Raw genomic sequence first — 27,415 nt, 5'->3', positions numbered from 1 at the left:
GACTCAGCTGAGTTCGCTCAATACAAGGATAGCAGAAAAGTGGCCATTCATATTCAGACGAATGCTTCCTTCCTTTTCTTTCTACGTTTCGCCAAATTTTTCACACAAACACGCGGGAGTAAATCCACAACATCCAACCGATACCTGTGTGTGTTGGGTTTTGTGCCTGCAGTAGAAAGTAGCACTCTACTAGAGAATAATAATTGTGGTCCTATTGACGTTTGGTATGAACATGACACCATACAAGAGGAATGAATTATTATTGAGTGCAGTTCACTATTTATGTGAATACAAATATTATTGAGCAAAAACAACAAAATAAAACACAAGAAAAATCTTGGAACAGACGGGCTTCTTGTTGATTAACATGGAAATTTAGCCACATTTCAGGTTTAAAATCTAGGCACAAGGCTTTAGCTTGGTAATTTCTAATAAATACCGCTTCCAATTTTTTAGCAAGGTTGGTCACATTTTTGTTTTATGTACAAAGGTTCCGACCAGATCATGTTTCGGGTAAATCTGACACACCGGCTACATCCACTAACAGTAATGGTAGACGACCAACCCTCTTCTCTCAGCTCATTTGTGGTTAATTTCTGCTTCTAAAGGATCTGATTGGACGCTGGAAAAGACTATTGTTGTGTTCAAGTTGTACTGTAAGGAGTTAGCCTATCAGTGAAGCGAGTCAAGCATAAAATAGCGTCTCGAAGCTAAACGTGTAGCAGCTAACGCTAATGTCCACATTTCTAAAGAAATTCCGCCTAGAATAAAACTTGGCTCTAATCTGATGGTTGAAGAAGCTGAAGAACAGATTAAAATGTATAAATATATTTATTGTTGAGCTCATTTGTCTATTTATTCAATCATTTAGCAGTAAAAAGGATTTTGAGTTGAAAATGTTGCTTATTTTGCCACCAGGAATTAACTAGATTAATAATACTAATCTAATCCCACCAGTTTTGAGATGATATTCCCATCATCCTCTGTGTGTCTCCTCAGATGCCCATCAAGTGGATGGCTCTGGAGTGCATCCACTACAGGAAGTTCACCCATCAGAGCGACGTGTGGAGCTACGGTGGGTGCTACACGCTAACCAACCCCAAGTCCTGTTCCCTTTGCACACCTTACTGTCTGTCTCACCTCTCGTCTCCTCTCTTCCTCTTCTTCTTGCTCTTGTTTTCCCGGATGCGTCGCGGTGAAAGGAGTGACCATCTGGGAGCTGATGACATTCGGCGGCAAACCGTACGACGGCATCCCCACGCGGGAAATCCCAGATATCCTGGAGAAGGGCGAGCGACTGCCGCAGCCTCCCATATGCACCATCGACGTCTACATGGTCATGGTGAAATGTGAGCAGATGCACATGCTCCAGGAAACACCCCTGATGAAATATGTGCTTTATGTGAGGCAAGGCGGAGAGTTTTGTTGCTGCTTTTAGCCTGGAAACAGAAAAAAAAAAAAACTGAAACCACAGAGCTGTTGGTTAATATGCGGCTGGTGCCAGCACCTCTAAAGACCACTAATTAAAACATCACATCTGGAGTAATGCAGGAGTGACTGGGATTACATGCTGGATCCATGGCCGGAGTAGAAGCTACTTTGATAATGTTGCCAGGCAACTACGTCGACAGAGAGTAGAAGAAGAAGCTGCTAGAAGATCAGCAGAATCCAGTGAGCTCAGGGAAGTTTATTTATTTAGTTCTGACTCCCAGGAAAGGTCTTCAACAGGGTTCTGTCAGAATTTTCATTCTTTTAGGACTAATATATCTACTGTTATCAGAGTCTTTAAGTTAAATGTTTGCAAGGACCTTTTTTCAAACGGCACAGCTCTTAAAAAAAAAAGAGCCTACTTCCTGTATGTGTTATTTTTGCATCCTTTTAGCTGCGCTTTTAACGTTAAAAGTTGACAGAGAAGAAAATCAGAGACTGCGACATTACTCACCTTCGAATGGACGGTTCCACATTTCCCACAAAGTCTGTGGACAAAAAAAAAAAAAAAACCTGGGTGGATGGATGCTCAGAAACATTCAAACAATAAAAATAGATCAAAGGTTTTGGGGGAAGACGTCACATGAACCCATGAATAATTATTAAGCTAGTAATCAGCAAATCAAAATGATTTCATCCGTCCTGCAGACCAGAAATAGAACTAAATGGATTCTTGCTTCTTCTTTTTTTTCCCCAAACGCTCCTTTGCTGAAGTTGTTACAGATCAGTTGGACTTTAATTTAAAAAAAAAAACCTTTAATATTCATCTGCTGAGAAGTCATTGACGAGCTGCTGTCTCCTAGCGAGGCGCCAGGACAATGAGATGCTGGTTCAACTCCTTGACGGACAGGCCGGCCTCACCAGAGACTCCAGTCTGGTTCTTTGTTGGTGCCATCCTCCATCTGGACCGCCACGCTTCCTCACCCCCAAACTTCTCTCCAGCTCATACCGCCCATCCAAAGCCCCGTCTCTCCCTGCGTTATCTGATCCCACCCCCACCATCCTCCAGGCCGTTTCCAGAACACCGGTGCTTCTGGGCCAGGTTGCCGACTGATCCACCCTCCCATATTTCCAGGAAGCGCTCCAGACGCATGTTGCCAGGACATGCTTCAGGCTGTGCCAGCCGCCGGCTTCTTGGCCGGATTCCCCCGTGCCGTCTGGTCATCACTCAACCCCGTCTGAACTCATCTGAGTCTGAAACGCCCCGAAAAAATCAATCCATACAAAATGTGTTTCTGGTTACCTGGGCTTTTGTTGCACAGTTCCAGAAACCTGAACGTTCCTCTTAATTCTCATGAAGCTCAGACAGAGTTACTACTCTGATCCAACATATAGTTGGAGTATCTAACGGTATACAACGAGTTTGACTGGACCGAGGCAGAGTCTGAAAGCCCTTCCGCACATTTCACTCCCCTATCTCTCACACTTTTTCTTTTACCTACTTTTGTTTGATGTTTTCCTTTTATTTGATGCATGGAATTGTGTTTTCAGCAATATTATGATCACAAAAATACAGTAAATTTCTTATTCTAGAAGCTGTTCAGTCTTCCCAGCCCACATGTTTCTGAATCAGTCGACGGGTTTCCTCTGCATGGCTTCCTGTAGCGTTTCTAACCAGCTTATCTAAACGTCTAACTAAAACATATCTTGTTTTGTTGTTTTTTTTGACGATGGATTCTTTTTACTAAGCTTTAAAGAACTTTAGCACCCTAACTCACAAACAAATTCTGCAAAACTGTCAGGACTTAAAAATAAACAGTGAACATATTAGCATGTGCACTAACGGTGCAAGCCACTGAAATGTCTCAATAGCCTACTAGCAGGTTAGATTTCCAAATAAAAAAGCAGCACATGAGCAAAGTGCTGCTTTCCAACACCAACACATCTCGGCATACTTGACTGATGACTCTGATGTTCGTTCTTGTCAAATGTCAAAGATCAGAACCCAGCTTGGTTGTTTTTCTGGATCTAGAACTTCTGATTTATTATGCACACCATATTACTGCTCTTCTAAATGCTTTTAAATGTTGTTTTTTTAAAATCCCAGTCAAATCACAACATGCTTAACATAATAGTTCTGTGCCTGGAGGTTTGAGTGTGAACTTAAACACCTCCTCATTAATTCAACTGAATAGCAGAAACCATTCTGAAGTAGTTTGAATGTTGTCCAAACAATTAAAATGAAGTTTGATCAACTCTTGTTATTTTACAGCAAAGTGATATTAATAAAGCCAGCTTGCTGAAACGTTACACTAACCTTAGAGCACTAATCATAAACTTTAGTTCCGCTAATGCTAAAGCGCTACAACAACATGGTAATTGGCAGAAGCTAATGCTAAAGCAATACAACATGATAATTAGCAGAAGTTAATGTTAAAGCGCTCTGTCTACATGTTTTTTAGAAGAAGCTAATGCTAAAGCGCTACAACAACATGGTAGTTAGCAGAAGCTAATGCTAAAATATTATATCCACATGTTTTTTAGCAGAAACTAGTGCTAAAGTGCTATAGCCACATGTATTTAGCAGAAGGTAATGATAAAGAGCTATATCCACATTTTCTTTTAGCAGAAGCTATTGCTAAAGTGCTATATTGACATGTATTTTAGCAGAACGTCAACTTCACTAACTTTAACCATGATGATACCCACCATATGTCATTAGGAATACTTGAGAAAGCTCTCGTACCAGTTCACATTTGTGATATTTTTCATGTATTTATTGAATTGGTTGTTTGTTTGTGTCATCTTTAAAAAAAAAGAGAGAGAAATAGCTTGGAAAGAGGAAATGGAACTACCATGTAAACAGTCTTCATCCACTTAAAAACAAAGAACATGAATGTAAGTGTCTAACTACTTGAGGAATTCAGTAATCAGCTCTTTGACTCAGATGTCGAACTTTATTCACATGAAAGCTTACAAATTAAATTTAGGGAATTTAGGGAAAGCTAAATGCAGTCAACGTTTTCAAAGCTAGCAAAAACATTAAACGTGTGAAACAAAAAGTTAGCTCCACTATTAGCAAATTAGTGAAAGTGTGCCCAGTCCACTGCTAAATAAACAAGCAAATAAATATAAAGGTTTTGAATTTTTTTTTTTATTCTCTGACTAAAACCTTTCTTTCATCTCTGAACTTTAACTAAGAAACATAGATGACCAAATCTCAAGAAAAATTCTTCTACGACAGCAGAACTTTATAACTAATCAGACTCCCTTTAATTATCGTGATGCGCGTATCCAGAGGAGTTATTCACCTTCAATTATTTTTCCTGATGTGCACTGTTTTTATTTTTTTATTTTTGAGTAATACTCAGCAGTCAAGAGTAGTAGAGGAAGTAATGGAGGTTGTGTCAGTGAAATCAGCAGCAGTGCCCAGTCACCACCTGCCGCTTCGCTTTCTCTTCAGGGATTAGCTGTGTTTACTGCAGCTGGAGCCCGAGGGAGAGAGAAACACGGACCTTGGACTCAACGACGAAGTAAAAACAGAAATATGCTTTACTCCTCCTTTTATCTGCCTCTTCAAACGGCCTTGAGCAACACACTTCATTCTCCGATTGTACAGGACTCAATTAAAAAGAGCGTCGCCGCTGCTCAACCGGCATTCTGTGGAGAAACGAAGGTTGAAGTTATGAAGGAGGAAAATGAAAAAGAGGTTGTGTTTTTTTGTTTTTTTTTCTCGCATCCAGAAATGAATTTGGTTGATTCGGGGGACAATTGGGTCCCTCCTGTGAAAATACCCAAATTACATGTGTCCATGTGTCCCAATTTGCGGCGGAGCGGCAATGAATGGGCTGTAAAAGCCAGAGAAGGTCAGCACAAGTTGTTTTTTTTTGTTAAGGATGGTGAAGAATCTTTAGGAAGGCTGAAGTGAAAGAAGCAGCAGATGGTCTCTCTCTCTCTCTTTCATCCGTTCTGATGTATAAGAGCTTCTCTTTGTTGCCTGCTTTCTCCTCAGGCTGGATGATCGATGCAGACAGCAGGCCCAAGTTCAAGGAACTGGCTGCAGAGTTCTGCAGAATGGCCCGTGACCCCCAGCGGTACCTGGTCATCCAGGTATGCTCACTTCCTGGACACTTATTTTATACAAACCGGATTTAGGAAGAGATATACCGTCTCCTTAATAAATAAGACGTACTTTTGTTGTCTTTTCCTGGTGTTAGAAGTTGATGCGAGAAACGTTTAAGGTTGACAGAAGAGTAAACGCGGCGATTAAACGAACCACGTTCCTGTTTCTGTTTGGGTGTTAGGGAGACGACCGCATGAAGCTGCCCAGCCCCAACGACAGCAAGTTCTTCCAGAGCCTGCTGGACGAGGAGGACCTGGACGACCTGATGGACGCCGAGGAGTACCTGGTGCCTCGAGGTTTCAACATGGCCGCCACGTCGGGCTCCGCAAGGCCCTGCGTTGACTCCAACCGAGTAAGAGTACTTCTCTCGTTCGGCAAAACAGCTTCGGTTTGGTGAAGTGATAAAACATCAAACTAAATGTCTCCACAGTAAGACATGAACTCAGCACCAATGAACGGATCGGCAGGTCTGGCAATCTGTAACTTCATAACCCAGAACTTGTAACATATTACAGCTTAATTCTGTTCACTGGAAGCTAGCTAAATCATAACCCCAACACGCAATTCAACAGATAATATTAGATAACCGTAAATAATCAGCACATAACATATTCTGTTACTGCTTCATCTGATGAGTTCATAACATGGAATGTTTGCGAATAATTTGTAAAAGTTCATAAAACTTTAAGTTACCCCAGAGGAAGGCAGTAAAGTTAAATTCACAGCATTTTACCGTTACATCGTGCAGTTTGACATCCGTTCACTGTAAGCGTTTATAACAATCATCTGAAAACAATTGTTTCCTAAATCTGATGTAGTTTGAATAAAAAAATCTCAAAGGTATTCTGTGCCTTAAGATAAACTAACGCGGTTTATAAAACGGGTTTTAACTTATCAATAAAGAGTGAGAGTAAAAAGAAATCTCGCCCCGAAGAGTCTGTGGTTCTTAATGTATAAATAAACACGTTATTTAAAGATTTAACTTCAAGCCTCCAAAAAAATCCTACTGACTCCACCACGTCATTATTTATTGGTTAGATATGATCATAAAATTCTTGACAAACCACGAACACACATTAAGAGATGGTACAGCCAGCAAAATTAAAGAAGTGCTTTGTTGTTAACCTTAGCACTCAGAGGTGTGAAAAGTATTTCTACCTTCTGGTTTCTTCCGTTTTTCCTTTTTGTCCCAAATGTCTCAGAACATCAAACAAACACATTTGTTCCATTTGTTCTGGGGAAAAAAACACAGGCATTCAGACCAACCGGCTCCAAAGTTAATGAGAAAACATCACAAATGAATGTTTCACCATGTTTTGGTCTATTTGTCTCGTCACACTGAGTCAGACCTGCAGAGTAAAGAAGTCACTTAAAAACCGGTCCTACTGCGACTGACAAAACATCAGTCTGGATTAGACTTACATCACCATTGATATGTTTTGGACCATTTTGGATCATTTGTAATAAACTCACAATAATTCATTAGTCTGGGAAAAAATGCAGGGATTTGTTGATTTTTGTGTGAATTTTGGTGAAAAGCTGGAGGGCCTGCTAACGCCTGGTAACACTCTGTACTCAGATTATTAGCCTGAAAATTTGCTTCGTCTGCAACATGTGTTGTGAAAGCATACACACAAGACAAATACTTTCCTACATTAAAAACATTAAGAGGATGTTTTTCACAAACATTTAACAGACAAAAACGTACAACTAGATCATTTGGGTCAGTTAAAAATATTGGCTGTTCCACCAAATGTCTTCATTTCTGAAGATTTCCCTCTCTGTATTTTGATCTTCCTGAGCCACCATCCTTTAGAAGGACTCAGAATGGTTCAGAGCTTGGACTACACCTATGATTTCTTTCTGCTAATGCTCCGCCTGTTGCTTCATTTCCATTCCAGCAGTCTGCCTTAAATCTGGACTCTTTATGCTCTCGGGTCCCCAGGCTCCCAGTTTCATTACTCAGCGCTTTCTAAGCAAATAACACTTCCCCTCCTAAACGGCCCGAGCCGTTTGCTAATGGACAATAAGAGCAGGCTAATGCAGTATGCACCTTGGGCTGCAGGAACAGGCCTCTGTTTCTCATGCAGCCTGCATGTCGGAGGTGAAGGACTGCAACTCTGCTCCTGTAATTGTTGCTTAGCATTCAGCGCTTGATGAAGTGCAGAAAGCCTTCAGCCCACGGTGAACCAACACCGGAAGGCCTCTGCTCGTTGTGTCATGTTCTAGCTTTTCTTCTGGGTTCTGGTTCTGTGTTGATGTCGGAGTGCTAAAGTTGCATCTTCGGCCGACTGCCTTTCACCACGTCTGATGGAGGAAGAAAGAAAAACCTGTAAAGGATTTACGGTTCTCAGGAGATCACAATGAGTTTACTGGAGGTTTTTCCACAGAGGTCAAGGGTTAAATATAGAACCTGGAAAAAATGGATGGATAAACGATAAACCTTTGGTTGAATAGATAGACGGATAAAGCTTTGGATAAATGATGGATGGATGATGGATGATATTTGGAGGTTTAGATAATAACCAGTTAATCCCTGTTGTTCATTAACTGCAACATTAGAAGTTAAGATTGTGAATTAATAACCTGCAGTGTAAGCAGCTGTGTTTCTACCACTTAAGAATGCCAATGTTTCCCTCAGAACCAGTTTGGCTATCGGGACGGGGGCCCAAACACAGTGGAGGGGCCTCTGGTGGGGGCCCATGGCGGAGGGAACCAGGAGGCATCCAGCAGCCAGGGAACAGTTCTGGAGGACCAGCGCTGTAACGGGAGTCTCCATAAAAGCAGCCAGAGCCAAGCCGGGGCGGAGGACCCCGGGGCCCAGAGGTACAGCGCCGACCCCACCATCTTCCTGGGGGACAGGACGTCCAGAGGGGACACCGACGAGGACGGCTACATGACAGCCATGAAGGACAAGAGCTCCTCAGGTACTAGAAGCAGAAGCGAAGCATGATGGGACTTTCCATGCTGTTCCTCATTGCCTTGCCGTAGCGTGCTTCACTTCTTCATTTCATCTTGGCTTTATTGATTAACATTCTGAATGAGTTTGCATCAACAGCCGTTTGTGTCAGCTCAAACCACAGAACCATGCTCTGCCTTTGATCATAACTCAGCACCAGGCCTTTTCCTGATTCCTGAGCTGCCTCAAATACAACAAAGCCCCAAGCAAAACGCATCTGAGTGGAGGCGAGATCGATGGAAGCAGTGGAGGAGGGTCGTTGTTTTTCCACTCTGACCCCAGCAGATGGAGCTTCCAGAGCCAAAGAACTGCTGGCGTCCTGCCCATCTGGTCCTCAGCAGCCGCCATTACCTGCCCTCATTAGTCACTCATCTGTTTCCTTTAGGTTCCATTCATTCGTATTTCCTTTTCCTTTGATTTCATGTCTGTCTGTCTGATGAGTTCACGGTCTTCTCCTTCTGATTTGTGCTGCAGAGTACCTGAACCCCGTTGAGGAGAACCCGTTTGTATCCAGACGTAAAAACGGTGAGATCCACGCATTGGACAACCCGGGCTACCACAGCACGCCCAACAGTCAGCCCAAAGGAGAGGACGAGTACATCAACGAGCCCCTTTACCTCAACACTTTCCACAGTCCTGCTGAGCTGGGCCTGGAAGCCCTGAGAAGGAACGGCCTTCCCTTACCCAGCATGCCTCCGTCCTCCATCTCGGCCTCAACGCCAGGCTCCCACCTCCCGCTCACCGTTCAGACCAGTCTGCCCCACTACCCCCTATCCTCGGCCCAGCCGTCTCCGGCCGGCCTGCCCTGCCTCCATGCTCCGGCAGCCCACATCCTCCACCCCCATAACGCCATCAAACCTGCAGGGCCTTCTGGAAATCCAGGTGGCTCCGTCCCTCCCAGCCAAACAGGAACTTCTGCTCCAGCCCCAGTGAGCCTATCAGGTTCCCTGTCCACCTCGGCCACCCTGGGCCACGGTAGCCTCCCAGCCTACCAGAGCTACACCACCTCCCACCCCGGCAGCCTGCTGAAGCATGGAGGGCATACGTCAGGGAAAGCCAGCGGAAAGAAGCTCAAGGTAACCTTTGACAATCCTGAATATTGGCAGCACAGCTTGCCTCCAAAGTCCTCCTTACAGGTGGCCCCTGACGGGGCCCAGGGAGGCCCCGCCAACGCCAAGCTTTTCTACAAGCAGAATGGACACATACGGCCCCCAGTGGCTGAAAACTCTGAGTACATGTCTGAATTTGCCCTGAAGTCCGGCACCGTTCTGCCGCCTCCACCCTACAGGCAGAGAAACACTGTGGTCTAGATCATCCACCAGCTCTAGCCTCCTGCCACCCAGACACCATCAGTGGGGTCAAAGACCCGCCTGACTCTTTCCAGAGATTGCGCCACCTGCTGTAGCAACATCCAAAGGAGTTGGACAGGTACAACCAACTCAGACACCTTCCCTACATCCAGTCCATCTCCGTTTTTGTAGATAGAGACTATCTTCCAACGCATTGAGATGGCCATGGCAACAAAGATCAGGCAACGAAAGATGGAGGCACTCTGTGTTGTTGGCGCACAACTCTCAGACTTAAAAGGATCAAGCTCTGGGGACATGAACTCACTGCCAGCCACCTCAGTGTCACTTTTGTGAGAGAAACACAAGGTTTTCTGTTATTTTCCAGCAAAAATAAAACAAAGCCAGAAGATGAGCAATAGATTCCGAAACAAGAAAAATTTGTCAGGTTTTGCAATGAAGAAAAGCGAAATGTGGGAAACTGAGGCAGAGTTTGGTTTAGTTTTTGGAGAGAGCAGCAGAATCAGACTTATCAGTCATATTCAGTGTTTTTGCCTTTCGGATTATACCGCGTGTTCTTGAATTTTCCATTGAATATGTGAAACCCATCTAATCCTACTGTTACTGTGATACTGTGATGGCCAGAACTACAGTGATCTCTTTTATTTGTAGTTCAACCACAAACTGTAAACTAATCGCCTGAAAATCTCCTGGGCAACAACAGTTTTTTTTTTTTCTTCTTTTTGTTGTAAACTTGGAGATTATGATCAAAATAATCAAGGAACAAAAAAAAGTACACTGTTATTACTTTTCTACACACTGGTTCCGGTGCGGAAAAGTTGCATTTTTGACACTGGTTTTCCATTCACACCGCAACGCTAACTTTGAGGAGTAAATGTTGTTATGGAAATTGCTGCATCCAGCCAAATTGTGTGTGAAGATCGTCCAAAAAGGGTCGGAACTCAAAGTGGGGATCACAGGGCGAGAGAATGTCAGACATCTACTGGGAGGACGAGGGAAGGTTCCTACAAGCCGACTAATGAAGACCTCAAGGAATGAAGAAGGCAGCACCAGCAGAGCACAGACTACTTTTTAATGTGTGGATCTGGATTTACATCAGTGTGACGGGGTGTGTGTGTGTGTGTGCGTGTGTGTGTGTGTGTTTCAACAAGCTAGCCTGGCCCCTTTGAGAACGAGAGAAAAACAAGTTGCAGAAATCAGCCGCAGTGTAATTGACAGCTACCGATATCAACCAGCAGCAGGCCTAAACAAAGGCCTTTAGACGTACGGATAATGAGAAATCAAGGGTTAACTGAAGGCTCTTAGAGCGGGCCAACGGCAGCAAATCTCGTGAAACATTTCAGAGTCCCTGCAAATCTGCTTGGTTGAGTTCAGGAACACGTGGTTTTACACTGGATCTGTTGACAAACCCTTACATGGATCGATTTGGTCATGAAATGTTGATGGAAGCCATGTTCTCTTCTGGAAGCCGTTTCATGGGTAACGTAGACTACGTTACTCCTAGGACACCAATACCTTAAACTCTTTTAAGTGAACCTATCTTCACCAAAATGTTGTGGTTTCTTACCGGCTATCGGGTGGTGTAGAGTTGCAGTTAGCTCTTTAGCTTTAGCCACATGACTGTCTATGTCTTTACTTTGCAACTTGAAGCACTTAAAACACTCTGGTCACACCAGCACTTCCTCTTTACACGGATCAACATTAAAAATGTTGTGAGGTAAAAAGCCTAGGTGAACCTCGACACCGGTAACCAAACCACGCCCACTTCTTCTTTCCACTAGGACAGTTTTTTCTTTTTTTTTTAATTACCAAAGTAATTTGACATTTTTGTACCGATAGTGCTTCCGTCTTCAGTTGGTGTCTGTAGGTTTATGTGCAGACATAAGTTTCTCTACAAAGTGTCTGCTAAATAATACCTTATGAATATGACAACTTTGGTTTATTAAGGATAGTTATGATGATCACCAGTAGCATAAAGCCAAGAACCACAAAATTCCTCCAACTCCAATGTTCTTTATTGACGCATAACTTTTAACACCCAAAACACCAAGGACATTTACCTGTTAAGTATTTAATTTGCTTAATTTTGGTTTAATAAATTTATTAGTTTGACTGGACTCGGACTGGATGCCTTAAAAAAACCTTTACATAACCTCCTCCACACTTATTGGGAAAACATCCTGTGCATGATGCCATGCAGTCCAACAGGGTTCCTAGGGCCTTTGGAAGAGAACCTAGCCCACAGCACCACAGATCCTCCACCGTATTCTACAGTGAACATGAGGTGGAAATACTTTGTGCTTATTTTAGTTGTACATTTGGCATAAGTAGTTGTGTAAAAAACTGAAATTTGTAATAGATAAAATGTTGCATTTTTCTAAAACCTTTCACCTTTAATAGGTGAGCTAGGAAATGTGGATGGTACTGCAGGTAACCTGTATCTGTATGGTTGTTTTTGCTTCTTTTTTTCCTAAAATAACGTTGGTCTCCCTCCCTCAGAAACTGTAATTTAAAAAAAAATTATTCAGTATAGCCTCAGTCCAAAAAGAAACCCGCTGGAAGAAACAGAGCCGTTTGATCAGAGCCGAAGTTGAACGTGGTGAAAGCTTCACATTTTCTGTTTTAAATACACAATAAAAGCGCCACAATTTTACCGTATTATTTCAACTGCTGCCAAAATAACCCAACACAACGATTGTTAGGAACAATGACATTTTCACATTTGTTTTCAGTTTTGAAATGAAGACTAGAGCTAAAATACCGATTAAAATTTAGCTCTAGCTTTTTGTTGAAAAGACTTTAAACCATAGACTTTATTTTTCCACCGAAACGACAAAACGCTCCGATGACGATATCCGTTTCGAAGCCGTTCAGTCATTTTGGCTTCTGCTCTTCTCTGTTGGTGGCAGTGAAGACGATGCCTGGCGATTTGGTTTCTCACGAGACACATGGTTATTCTGGCAGAAAGTCTACCTTAATAATAGACATAAAGAAAGAATGCTAAGCTAATATTTTGAAGCTAACAGATTCATACGCACATTTTACGTTATTGTAATACCACAAGTCATTTGGTTGATTTATGTCGTTTATTTGTGCGTCATTAAATGTGTCCCCGTGTGTTGTTCAGAATACCTGTGAAAAAAGATTTTATTAATCTTTCCTCTCAAGAAAACGGTCGTTACATTCGCCACTGATGCCTCTTCGGGCAAACGAAGAAAAACTTTGTTGGTGTTGAACGTTTTTAAAACGGCTAGCATTGCTCACTTTGTATTGCTCGGCGTTAAAACTGCTTTTTCATGTGGTGGAAAACTCCATCTGAGCTATTTTCTTATTTACCTTACTTATATATTTGAGCACGTCTGAAAGGGTAAAAGCTGCGTGCGTTTTATTCATTTTCCCCGGAGCGCTTTGATCAGAGACGCGGGTCGAAATTGTCTGTTTCCATCTTGTCCCACTGAAATATTCAACATGTTTTGCTGCTAGTTTAACGCTTAAGAAATCAAACGTTCAAGCGTGAGTTTGAGGAAAGTGATGCGTTCAAGAGTTCAACGGGAAAGAAACACATTCGAAGGTGTTGCCTAAAAAAATGTTCTTGTTCCAATGTGGTTTTTTATGTTTAATATTACCAGATTACGAATAATTTATAAAGTAGTATCTTGTAGACACTTTTAGAACTCTTAATTGTATGAAAAAGAAACTGAAATTATAATCAAAGTAAACGATTTATTACATATTTCAGCTTATTTACACAGAGCAAAGGAAGCAACACTCAGTTCCCGGATTTTGAACTGAAAAAAAGAGACTACGAGTGCAAATGAAGACATGCTTGATTTCGTTTGCCCTTAGATAAACTCCAGGGAAAGGCAAAATATATAACAACACAGAATACATATAAAAAAATCATAGGAAAGCAGCCTATATTAGACCAAGCACATAACTTAATTGTAAAAACACAGTGGCTCTATTTTGACCCAATCCAGTTTTCATCGACATGGTTTCCGTTTAGGAGCCCTGCTGGACTTTCAGCGTTGATGCAAAAGTTTTTATTTCTTTCTGTGAAGGAAATGGTTATTTTTGCTGCACTGATGACTCAACGTTTCAAATTTATCTTGCTTTGATCTGGGGCAGTGCTACCTGCTGCTGCAGCCGAAGCATTTGGGTGACTCATAGCAACAATAACAGCCCTCAAAACTGATGGGTTTTTTTTAGTCCAAGTCCACACATTCACGCGTCTTTTTTTTTTTTAAATGTAACTTTCTGTATGGCTTTGTATTTGGTTTTAGTTGCAAAAATCTCTTTTCCAAATATTTTTGAGCAGTTGGTTCCGTTGGCACAAAAAAATGGGGAGCCCCAGAAGGCAACTTGATGTTTTTACAGGCAGATTTTTTTCTGTTCAGACAGATTTCTTTGTTATTTTAGAACGTACTCGCATGTATGTGAATCTGGCACAGATTGATGTTTCTTTTGGAAAACCTGGTTAGTACTGCTGGCATGGAAAACCGAAATGCGATCTGTTGTTTTCATGGATGGAGGGTTTGTTTGTTTTTTGGGGTTTTTTTCTCAAAAGTTTTCTTCGGGCCTAATTTTCATATAGTGAATTTAATTTTATGTTCCTGTTTAAGCCACAGCTCAAAGGCACATCGCCTCGTTCCAAACAAAATAGCTTTTTAACACTCGCATAAATTGAGCCCTCACCGGTTTTGGCTGTTGCCATTAAAAACCTGAACACACAAAGGATGGAGACAAGTAACTTTTCCACTGTGCTATATGATAAATTAGCTAAACCATTGACTACAAATAAACAAAAACCACAGGCCAGTATTGTCTTGAAATAGTAGTTTTTGTGGAAAAACACCACCTCTGTAGAGATGCTTCAACGTGTTTCTTACGAACCCAATTATGTATGTGTGAATTAGTTTAACGTTGCTTTCCAGGTCTTTGCCTAAAGAAGTCTTCACCAATAGTCACTTTAGCTAGCTACACATTTTTGTATCGACAAAGAACTACTGAAGTACCTGATAATACTTTTTATTTCTATTAAAAAACAATATACAAATGTATGTGTGAACTTGACGGATCCTAAGCTACACAAACACTTGTTGTGTAGTTTGGCCTTGTGCTAGCATGTACGTTTAGCGTCATGTTGATCCCCGCGTTGTACGAAGACCGCAGAGAAAGGCTACAAGCAAAAGAAAATTACTGCCAGATACCGTGGTAATTGTTGAAAATGCCGTGATATAAAACTTTGGTCTAAACTTAGTCAAACGAGGTTTAATGGGAGGAACATCTGTCACGTTTAAGCTGCTATATTGTGTAAAATCTGTATTCACAAAGACGCTGATATCGTTAACTTGGGCAAATCTTTTAACGAAGGTCTAAATCAGTTTCTGCTTCAGGGATAGAAAAACAAAAACGGTGGTCATGTTATGTACATGTAAACATGGCTGAACATCACGTATTTTTTATTTTTTAAATATTTTTATCCGTTTTATCTGTCGACAGAAAACTGAAAGGCTGATATTCACTAGATTTCTTTTAAACCACAGAATTGCAGCACTTTAAGCGCTTATCCTTTTGTAAGCACATAAAGTGAAGCTATCGTACCTTTTCCTCCCATCCAAATGGATTTGTACTGTAAATACGAAAACTGGAAGACAAATGTTTGCGTCGTCAAATGAACAGGAAGGCAAGCAGCCGTGCTTGTTTATGAATTTAGCGGCATGATTTCCACGCGCACCAGTTTTAAATGAAGGCGATGAAGACCTGAAACTACGTAGGTCTCATGTTCTGAAATATTTTTTTCTGTTTTATTTGAGAAACAGTTCAACGTGCTACTTATATTTTATTAACTTTTTTGTGAGCTTGGACCATATTATTTAAATGAATTTGTACAGTAGGCGCGAAGGTAGTTTTACAAAAAACAAACAAATGAACAAAATGTTTTATTTATTATTTATTTTTTATTTAATAGTCTAACCGTGTACTGTACGTGTGAAGGAGGCATAAACACTGATTTTTAAAATATTGTTTCACGCTACTGATCACCTGAAGCTACACAGCAAAGGTCATTTCTTGGCTGGTTTTCTTCCATTCAGAATAAAGCAGAGTTTGATTTGTTGTAAATAATGTTTGCTTAAAGTGGCTCAGAATAACCTTGACATTGTTGTCCAGTGTACAACAAATTTAACAGATATTTCAGCAAGTTAGACAGCACAAACTGGGACTGAAATATTTCAAGAGATAACTGGGTGTGTGTGTGTGTGTGTGTGAGTGTTTTCTCCATGCCATCAAGGACGTAGTTCATCCACTGTACATTATTTAACATGTTTGTAAAAATCTAGCTCCAAACTTTTGATTTTTAATCGCACAATTTGTCACGTAAATGAAAGGTCATGCGCTCTTTTCCACAATAAAATACCAGATCAGTGAACCTGTACAGAATTTATCTACACACACTACCGCAACAAATGTGAATAGTATTTTTCTAAAGCACTGTAATGGCCGACCTGGTGAATTTGTACATAAACGGGGAGGCGAAGCTCTGAATTTCCATCGGCCGTTTCTCCGACTCTGTTTTTTTTCCCTCCTGCTTATCACTACTTGTACAAAAAGAGACGTACATATTTGCTTTCTGTGACTGTACCTTTGGACTGGTGGGGATTTGATTTTCAAAGTGCTTGTTGACCTTTTAATCATGTAAAACTGGGTCCGGTGGCCCGCCAGGCCTCAGTGGCTGTTCTCATGGAGTTTTTGTTGTTGTTGTTTTATGTAAACGCTCAAACTCTACAAAAGTGATGGAGGCAGGCTAATAAGTGTAATTTAATATTTCAGTTCATACCTGCCAGATTAATCCACCCATACTTACAAGCATATTTTCCTTTTATTTAGCACCTATTAAAAATGAGGATCATTAATGCTAGCTTTGGACAAAACGTTTGGCTCTTTTCCTCTTTAATCTTGCCCGGGATCTTCCGAGTCCTTGGCGAGTGACGCTCTCCGTGCAGCGACGTGCAGCGACCGCGTGCTGGTAAAACGAAACAACACAACGTGTTGACGTCACAGATCACAGAGTTTAATCTCATACAAAGCAATGAACAACAAAGCTGCAGAGGAACAGAGATATGCATTTTTCATAAGAATTAAGACACACAAGGGAAGACAAACGAACACATAAGACAGACAAAGGCGCCCACGTGCAGAAAAGATGAAAAAAAAACCCCTCTCTTTTTCTTAACACGGAATCTTAAAGTAAAAAGGTGTTTCCCTATTTAATATATGCAGGCAAGGCGTTCCGTTCTTTGACCAATCAGAAACTCCCTCAACACCCAGAGATCCTGGGACTCCCCCTATCTCAGCTCCGATGTCTGGCTTTTATCTAAGTCAAAGGGCGGACGACTTCGTCCTGGGCCGCGCCAGGTACGGGGAGAGGCGCCAAAGAGTCTGTAACTCCTATCAGAGTGTAAATTTTATAGCTTTGTGTCTGTCAGCGGGGGAGGAAAAAAGGCCCTGCTTTGGCCTGCTTCTTCAGCTGAATTCCCAAATGTTCAACAGAAAACTATTCCAAATTAAAGTGTTGGCTATACCTTTACACATGTCGTGGATTAGCTATATTAAGCACCAAACAATAATTATTTTCTTTACAGTTCCCCCTTTTGAGGTCTTCAAAAAAGACCTCAATAAAAATTGATTAAGCCTTCTAATGCAGAACCAAAACTATGTATTAAAAAATAAAACAAAACAAAAAATAGAAAACAAAAGGTTGACGTAGCCTAATTATATACAGTTCCCCCTTTTCAAACAAAACCCAAGGGTAAAAACGACTTATCCTTACAGAAATATAAAATCATAAAACAAAAACACAGGATAAACAAAACCCAAAATGCACAATGAAAAATGAAAAAATAAAACAGGGACATACATAGTAAAATTAGTAAGAAATGCTCTGCAACTTAAAAGACAACATTCACCACCCAAGTCCAACCTGTCAAATGAGAAAGACACAAAATTACAATCTGTTGCTCGTCTTTTTCTGTTTTTTTTTTTTTTTTAAATGTCCATCGACAGTCTCTTAAAAAATATGAAGTCTTCGTCAGGAAATGTTCAAAAAAAATGCGCGCAAAAAACGAAACGAAAGTCCTTTTCAAAGTTCCCAACGAACGAAAAACACGCAATAAAAATTAATGTCGATGATGATCCTCTTGTAGCCTGATCTTCTTCGACTGGAAACCTCAAGAAACGACCTGTCACAGGTCATTAAACAGACATTTTGTGTTCAACATGAATTTCATTAGCATCAGAAACACAATTACCACATTCTTTAATATCATCTTCATTACAGTCAGCATAATCAAACGATGGTTTCACCTAAAAATGAATTTGTTTTGTTATTTTCCATCCAGGGAAATTATTTTAATCCTTTTTATCAAAGAACGCAGACTTTGAAGGAGACCACATCCGCAGGGCACCAGGAAACCAGCTGCAAAACTATAATGACAAAACAGAGATCAGATTTATCCAAAGGCATCATTCATTTGTGTAATTCAACACAAACATCTTCAATTCACTTTTGTGTTCAAGTGAATCCTCCAACGCTCGTGGCTCTGTGGCTGTTATCTTCGAAATAAGTGTGAAGCCGCTTCTCCAAGCAGCCCCACCCCCGCCTCGCATGACACAGCTTGTATGACAGAGTCCAGAGTTCTACCTGGAGCTCGAAACTCCAGGGCAATCCGTGTGCAAAAACCATGAGCAACTCATCCCGTGAAGCCTTATCTCCTACTTTGTCCAGTTCTGTTCATCAAGTGGTGGATGTGATCCCTTCAATGTACGTTTCTATTATAATATACTATAGCTCCTAACCGATGGAAAACACCAAAACCCTGTAATCATTTGCTTCAAAAGACATGTTTCCAAAGTAACGTTTTGCCAGAATATCAAACAAATGCAGATCTTTTCTTAAACCAATCTTGTAAAAATAGGATTAAACAAACAAAACAAAACAATCACAAAAACTTAAAAATGTAGTTGTAAAGCTTACATGTACCACCAAAAAATGAATAACAATGTGAGTTAAACAGTCCAGTTTAAATTACTTTTATAGAACAAACTAGATCTTACTGGTTATTTGTCTAAATCATTTTACATGCGTTCCTTAAACAAAATTCAAAAGAGTTAGACCTGGAGAAATTATAATGTAACAAATCCAGACATTTTCAAAATACACCAATTGTACCTAGGCTTATACTTGTCGTCGAATTTAAAGTTTTATTCAAAATCGTTTTAAATGAATGTAAATCAAAACAAAAATCAAGTTTAGAAAAAATCATTATAATCCCACCTGTGTACGTTTCCTGATTAATGATAACTTTAATCAATGACAGATTCTTCAAAACATTTCTTAAAACATTCATGCTCCATTAAATTAATGCTCTGAAAATGGCTGACACAATAATATTTTAATTTCTATAATTATTTTCCCAAGTTAATTAACCAAAATATGCTTCATTTTCACTATAAATTTATCTATTTTCTCAAAATATGTTAGCCCATTGTCAGAAAATGTTTTAATGGAGAACAACTCAAACCTATTTAAAATAAGCACATATATTCCCAGAGAATATTTTCCTTTCACTTTTATGTGTAGCACAGATCAGACATGTTCTTCAAAAATTTGTTTAAGTATTATAAAAGATAACCCATAACATATTCTCCCCCTTTTTATGATGCATTATCAGCTAATGCATCATAATTCCTATGATGTGAAATAACGATATTGATGAAACAGGGTTATTATTTAAGCTGAGAAAATCCCACCGATATGCAATGTTGCCCTTGTCTAAAAAGTAAACCTTTCAAAAACAAACATAACAATTCATTGTAGCATGCTTTAAACCTTCAAGATTATTATGTTCAAAAAACATTTCACATTACAGTTTCAAAACTCAGTATTCAATTTAACTCTCATGATTATCAAATAATTCGTTGTAGAAACTTCTCAAAAATTTTCAGCAGTGTTTGACAAAACGTGTTTACCAATTAAAAACTCAGTGAAGGTTATGCATAAACCAGCCAGAGAGACGTTGAAAGAGAAAAAATATAGTCTTAGTTAAGAAAATGTAAAAATGATAAATTTCGAAAAATACTGGTCAGAATATAACCAAATCTACAAATGAAAGAAATTAAACTAAAGACCAAAGTTCCCTATCCCCTGGTGAACGGGTCCAGAGGAAACTGATAACTCAAAAAAAAAAAAAAAAAAAAAAGTAATTTGTTATATTTAACAAAATAGACAAAGAACTGACACAAATAGCCAAATAAAAAGTCAGACTAATGAAAAGAAATTTAAAGATAAAATCCTAAACTACTCACTACTACAATTGTAACTTATATTCAGACAGTTTATCAGGAGGTATTTTAAACAATGGGGGAGAAAATCACGTGCCTTACAGCTGCTCGTTCTCCCTTGCTGAACTTCTGTGAGCAGAGGTTGCTTTGTACTTAAAAACGTGGTTTGCAAAGAGGCTTCACATGTTAATTAGTTGAATCTAGTGGGGGTAGAAGTTACAGCACAGGTCTGTGCCCCCCCCTTTTTGCGGAGCTGCTGCAAGGGGGCTGCTGCAAGTCCCCTAATCTACATTATTCTCTAAAAAAGTTCCACCAAATCCTCTTTGATTAACCCATAAGTTATTTCTAACTTAATATTATCCTTCAACAACAAATTTCGTAAATTTTAGCAAAATTTTCTATATTAAATCAATTTCTATTTAACAAGAGAGTGACTTCTAATTTATTCTGTCTAATTATCAGTAAGTCCTGTAGATTCAACAATATTTTATCTATCGTAAAGTTTTGGTCAGTTTGAAAAAGACTGATTGTGAAAATATCTAGAGTCAGTTGTATATTGCAGTTTGTTGTTATCTGAACAATTACCTCTTACAGTTAGAGCCTGTTTCTCTAAAAATCTTCGTTTTTTTTTTCTTATCCTCAACTCATGAAAAAAATCCTATTTTACTCATTGTATGTTATTCCATTTTCCTACTACCTTCACAGCCTTAGAAGGAATAATTAACATTATATCCACTATTCAGTTCTCAAGTCTATATAAATTTTTATTTAATTTATTTCATAGCTGTACCTAATCAGTTATGTATTTATCTATTTATCCATTCAGCATATTTATGTATTTAACTATTAATTTGCCAAGACAGCATTTCTAGAATCCTCTGTGACCTAATTTTCTTGGCTTATTCTTTCTTTCGTTATTTATTTATTCATTTATTTAACCGTAGAACCCATATTGTAATTTCAATTCGTTCAGATAATGTATTTTATCAAGATTCTATCCTTTAATCACCTTCCAAACTGTACACTGCAGGTCACACTTACTGCTGTTATTGTTTAATTTTAAGAAGTTAGTTCAATTTAACACAGAGGATGTTTGTAAAAACTAGAAATTTTGCACCATCAAACAGCACTGAGAAAAATTCAGTATTTATATGACATAAAATACCAAATGGTATTTTATCTCCAATCACACACTCTGTCAAACCAACATGAATTATAACACAAACAAAAACACACAACACATTACAGAAAACACAAAACACACACATCTGGCCAGGTTTTATAGTCAGTCAAAATTTCATCAGTCCCCAAGTGTCAGTCTGTGGTCATTATTCTATCAAATTTAACTGTAATTTTTATCAAATTTACTGAAATTTATATCAAATTTACTGAAGCTTCAGGAATTGTCCAATGTTTTATTAACATATTTTCATGTGTCAATTTAATTAATTTTAAAGTCCAATCGTCAGGAACCTTTTAATTCCCCGTGCACGTTTAAAAAGAGAGACATCTCAAAGTTATGTAAAAATCAAACCACAACCAATAATTTTGTTTTCTGGTACCAGTGTTATGTACTGAACTCCTATTTATTTTATTTAGTTATTTATGTTTTAAACTAAACAACCACGTTTTCGCCATCGTTCTACTTTCCCCGTTAAGACGAACCCCGACCATAAAATAGCGTATAGCACGTGTCGCAACTCAGTGTCCATAATAACTTCACAATAAAACGCAGCAAAATCAACTCAAATTCACACAAGCAGCGCTTTTCAAACAGCTTAACACTCCGCTCAAACACACAGCCAGCCCGAACTCGCGCACGCGCACACACACGGCCACACACACGCAGATACACACGCACAGACACATACAGAGACACACATACACAGTTACAAACAAACGTAAGAGACAAACGGGGGAATTAAAAATAAAATGCCGGCTTCAAAAACGCATCCATTTTCCAACTTGCAAAGTTAGTCCTCTGAGTGATACAACTCGAAACCCAATATAAGTCCAACAGAGCGATTCAGCTCGAGTCCAATATAAGTCCTATTTCAAGAGCGATTCAACCCCTTTTTCAATGTTTGACCAGAGAAAAATTAATTTAACATACTTTTCAAGATTTAACCGATGAATAGAGCGATTCAACGCGAAACCCAATATAAGTCCAATAAAGCGATTCAGCTTGATTCCAATATAAGTCCTATAGAGCGATTCAACTCCTTTTCAATGTTTCACCAGAGAAAAATTAATTTAACATACTTTTCTAGATTTAACCGATATAGGCCAATATAAGTCCGCTGGAGCTGAGTCAAATCTCCGGGCCGATTCAAGCCCACACTAAATTTCATGCACTTAAAAATTCATTATTTCAGAGGCACAAGAACGAATCCTCAGGGCTAAAGAAGACAATTAACAAACCCAGCAATTCCGACAGAGGCTACGTAAACTCCTACTGTCTCGACCAGCCACGATCACTTGTAGTGTGCACGTTCCGTCCAATTAGTAAACAACAGACTCTTTTAAAAACAATCTGTATTCTCCTGCAGCTGCGAGACTCTGCGTGGCTGCGCACAACAAAAGAGTAATTAAAAAACGTCTTACCGCACGAGCCGAACGGATCGATCGGGGAGAGACCGCCACCCGCCAAGATTCCAGAACCGGACGAAGCCCCCAAATATTAAAAATGAGGATCATTAATGCTAGCTTTGGACAAAACGTTTGGCTCTTTTCCTCTTTAATCTTGCCCGGGATCTTCCGAGTCCTTGGCGAGTGACGCTCTCCGTGCAGCGACGTGCAGCGACCGCGTGCTGGTAAAACGAAACAACACAACGTGTTGACGTCACAGATCACAGAGTTTAATCTCATACAAAGCAATGAACAACAAAGCTGCAGAGGAACAGAGATATGCATTTTTCATAAGAATTAAGACACACAAGGGAAGACAAACGAACACATAAGACAGACAAAGGCGCCCACGTGCAGAAAAGATGAAAAAAAACCCCTCTCTTTTTCTTAACACGGAATCTTAAAGTAAAAAGGTGTTTCCCTATTTAATATATGCAGGCAAGGCGTTCCGTTCTTTGACCAATCAGAAACTCCCTCAACACCCAGAGATCCTGGGACTCCCCCTATCTCAGCTCCGATGTCTGGCTTTTATCTAAGTCAAAGGGCGGACGACTTCGTCCTGGGCCGCGCCAGGTACGGGGAGAGGCGCCAAAGAGTCTGTAACTCCTATCAGAGTGTAAATTTTATAGCTTTGTGTCTGTCAGCGGGGGAGGAAAAAAGGCCCTGCTTTGGCCTGCTTCTTCAGCTGAATTCCCAAATGTTCAACAGAAAACTATTCCAAATTAAAGTGTTGGCTATACCTTTACACATGTCGTGGATTAGCTATATTAAGCACCAAACAATAATTATTTTCTTTACACACCATAACTGTGAAACCAGTGCTGCCAACTAACCTAGACAGTGCTACTTGCTCTGCTTAGTTTCTACTAAATATATTACTGAGCCAAGTCTAACTCCATCCTTTCCCTGAAAGGCAGAGCGCATCTTTCTCAACCACTTTGTTTCCCTCTTTATTTTTTTTGCATGCTTTTAGAGGTGATGTAAAGGAGAGAAGCTTCTCGCCTTCGTCCTTCCACACTCTCTCCTCTTCTCAAGCGTCGTCATTGGTGACTATTTCTTCAAGTCCTTCGAAATCTCACACCCAAAGCTTTATATCAGAGTAATACCCTTCCTCTTGTTTGTTACATGAATCTGTCAAAAGTATATTTTTAATTTAATATAAATAAAGATTGATTCCGTATTGTTTGCGGTCATTTTTGGAGTGATTCTTTCCACGTGTGCTCAGATAAAATCTGTTTGGTTTTATTTTGGAGCAAAGTCTGTTTTGAAGAATAGAAAATATGCATCAACGGTATTTTCCTGCTTACATTTTTCTGTTGCACTTCCATCTTTCATCAAGCTAATGAGACAAAGATACAATACAAAGAGCAAACACTTTGTTTCTGCGCAGGAAGCAGCTGTCTAAACCAATTATTGGGTTAAAAAAGTATCTGTCTTCTTCACCTAATGACTGGCAGGTTGCTTTTGGAGACTTGAGGAATTCTGGTAACTTTGGGAAGTGGAGTCTGGAGTTTCTTCATGATAAAGACAAAAGGTGTCCAGTTCTGGTTTGGGAGTTTATTAACAATATCCATGAATCAGCAATTGTTCCCGAGAAACCAATCAATCATTTAAATTCCTTTAGCTGGGAAACAAGCCCAAGTGATCACCTCTCCACCACCGTGCATCATGGCTAGTAGGAGCTAATGGAGGCTGTGATTCATTTTTCAAATTTTGGCAGAACATGTATGTTGTTTTGTGTTTTTTTCTTCTTCTTGGCCCTGACATTCAGTTTCCAACCGATGTTGATCTCAAGAGAAGCCGCAGTCCGGGTTCAGGCTTCCCCCGTCTGACGCGCCGACGTTCACGCTTCAATAATAAAACCCAACAGATGTCGTCTGCGATCAAACACCACGCCACGGCCTGCTTCCTGTGACCCGACGCCTTCAGATCGGCGCCGCGGAAACGTCGGGCCGGAGACGGGACGTTGATGCTTTGATGCTCAGAAGGACGAGCAGATGAAGACCGAGCGCATCAAACAGTCTGCGGCGGAGGACGAGTTTTGGCCTCAGCCCGGCGTTTTGCTCTCGTTTTCCTCCTGCCCCCTGCTGCGCTTAATCCACTGTTTACCCAAGCGTCGGTTACGTAAACTGGCAACGGCAACATCGTTTGCTATGCAGCGCTCCTTCAGCGCTGCTTGGCTTTCATTTCCATCATAAATAATACAAAACTGTCCAGTGGCAGAATACGAGCTTTCTGAAGTCGCTGCTATTAATACTAATAAGGCAACGGCTTGCTTAAAGTAAACACTGTTTATGAACAGAAGCCCCCCTCCCCTCACTTTCTTCTCCTTTTTATCCCCTCTGTTCATCTCCTCAGAGCACTGAGACTCAATTAGCAAGCACATCTAGTTCCACCACAGTAATGTAGGATAGGAGGGGGTGTTCTGCTGCACTGGGACTCCATTTCAACTTGTTCCCGCTGTATGTCTTTACAGCACACTCCACATCTATATAAGGTCTGAAGATGAGAGAGACATTTTCTTTCCAGAAACGGCTTATTCAGAAGCTCCGCCTTGCTGGGTTTACAGTTTGCGCTTTCTACTTACTGATGATGTTGTGACCTACGAAGCCAGCGGGTTGGAGTTGGACTTTGTTTTTGGGGGCGTAGAATAAAAACAGCATTTATTGTCATGCAAGGGGGAAATTTACTAATTTAATAAGAAATTTAATTTTAAGATTGTTGGATTTCTGCTTGTGTAAAAAACTGGAAGACCATGTGGAGTGGACTCCCAGTTTGGGACCACGGCCCACTCAGTGGAAGCCATCTTAGCGCTACCATAAAAGCTAACATCTTCTGTCTTATCTCCATATGTCTCTTCTTGGGACACATAACATTTACTGTCTTTTCTCCATATTTCACTTTATGGAACATATGGAGATAAGACAGTAGATGTTAGCTTTATTGGGTAGCGTTAAGATGGTTTTTGGCTTTCACTGGCAAACGATTAGTTACGGAAAAGTCTCAGAAATGAGACGTCGTGGTTTCATTTTCTTCACACAAACCCGTCTGTACACTTCTGAGATCTACTGCGTTCACACTGGCAGCTATACTTATTGGAAGTCATTTCTCACTTCCAGGCGTTTTATGATGCTTTGCATTTAACACTAATCTGACATGATTGCTCTAACACAATGTTCTTTTTAATTTCAGACTGTATATTTACACTGTAATAATGTTGAACACCCTCCCGGTGTTGCGTAATGCGCAATTAAATACAGAATGTGCCCGCTGCCATGTCTGGGTAATGTGGTTAAAGATATGAAACATAAATCATAGTTATCTCCCAGCAGGGGGCCGCATTCCCCTCTGTTGTGCACATTTTATCATGCAGTTTGTTGGATTTTAAAGTACGAGGTGGTGGAGCGTTTTGTAAAAACGCCGGGATTACTTCCGCTAGGAAGCTTGTAGTCAATAGTCGTTTACTGTAATCTCTTAGAAAATATTCAATATTCAGTCAATAGTTCACTAATTTGATGTTAGTACAACCAAGGCAGCGGAATAAATTAGCATCTTGATTTTCAGAGAGTGCCGACTCCAGCGTTCTCCCGCTGACTTGACGAGAACTTGCTCCTCCTCCTCCAGCTCTGGCCTGAGGCCGGCACTGCAAGACGAGAGACCCGGCGAGACCCGCGGCCAGCCGGGGGACGGCGCCGGCCCCGCTCCGCGGCCCGGGGTTACTGTGTGGAAGAGGAAGAAAACGAGGGAGGAACGCTGACTTTGCCACGCAGCATAGCAATCAGAGTTGAGATGGCGGCTGAGGAAGAGGAGAAGCCAAACTGAGGTAAAGGTTGGACACAACAGCCTGAGGCAGAGCGCGGCTCACTATCACCTCTGTGAGGGTTGATAGAGCTGCTGCTCTAAGTCCTAACAATACTGATAAAATGAATGCTTGTCTATAGAATTATACAGTCATTAGGCAGCTGAGTCTGCATAAATGCTGCCATGACGACGATGAACTCTCTAAACTGTCTTTAGGTTTATTGGCTAATCACAGTTTAAGCTGAGTAGAACCGGCATTGCGAGGATATGATCCAAGTTCAACTCTATATCCTGCTTTCAATAAGTTGTCTCAAAATTAATCTTCCCTCTAAATTATCTTCTTCATAGAATTATGCAATCAATGCGCAGCTGATATTTCCAAATCAGGTGGAAATACGGCACACGGTTGGACCAAGCAACAGCTGAGTCGGGAGATCTGCTCCAATAGTTCTGAGAAGAGATAATTACCTTGAGCAAACAAGGGAAGGGAGAAAACCGATATTAGAGGCCCAGATTGTCTAGATATGATGCAGGAAACATCCTTCAGGAAATGGTGACAGGAACTTTTTGGACCTCTACGTCCGCGTAGGTTTCAGAGGAAGTCCTGGGAGATACTGCGGTGGCCATCATGGTCGCCAGGTTGGTTGTCATGAAGGGTTGACTAATTCTGAGATTAAAAATTGAATTTTATGTTTAATTTGGGGAGAAAAAAAACACTTGCCATATCAGCTGTGTGTTACATTAACTGTTGCACAGCTTCGTAGAACAGCACTTTAGAAAAGTGGCAGTTTCCAAAAACTGTACAGTGATTTTCAGGCTAAGCCTCCC

The 27,415-nt window shown here is 40.5% G+C and overlaps 1 protein-coding gene across 3 annotated transcripts in view; it reads left to right on the top strand.

Moving 5' to 3' along the window:
- Positions 1 to 16,448, top strand: part of si:ch73-383l1.1 (receptor tyrosine-protein kinase erbB-4) — a 287,281-nt gene extending 270,833 nt beyond the window's left edge. For all 3 annotated transcript variants that reach the window (XM_032556862.1, XM_032556863.1, XM_032556861.1), the window contains exons 22-27: positions 1,000 to 1,075; positions 1,203 to 1,349; positions 5,441 to 5,538; positions 5,733 to 5,903; positions 8,193 to 8,478; positions 8,985 to 16,448. In XM_032556862.1, the coding sequence (XP_032412753.1) occupies positions 1,000 to 1,075; positions 1,203 to 1,349; positions 5,441 to 5,538; positions 5,733 to 5,903; positions 8,193 to 8,478; positions 8,985 to 9,820 (1,614 nt within the window). In that variant the 3' untranslated portion in view covers positions 9,821 to 16,448. The remainder of the gene's footprint in view (positions 1 to 999; positions 1,076 to 1,202; positions 1,350 to 5,440; positions 5,539 to 5,732; positions 5,904 to 8,192; positions 8,479 to 8,984) is intronic.
- Positions 16,449 to 27,415: the final 10,967 nt, after the last annotated feature.

The sequence above is a fragment of the Xiphophorus hellerii genome, chromosome 24 (genome assembly GCF_003331165.1).
Source record: "Xiphophorus hellerii strain 12219 chromosome 24, Xiphophorus_hellerii-4.1, whole genome shotgun sequence".
Classification (NCBI taxonomy): Eukaryota; Metazoa; Chordata; class Actinopteri; order Cyprinodontiformes; family Poeciliidae; genus Xiphophorus; species Xiphophorus hellerii.
Note: the sequence above shows the minus strand (reverse complement) of the source record. Positions and strands in the feature narration are given on the sequence as shown.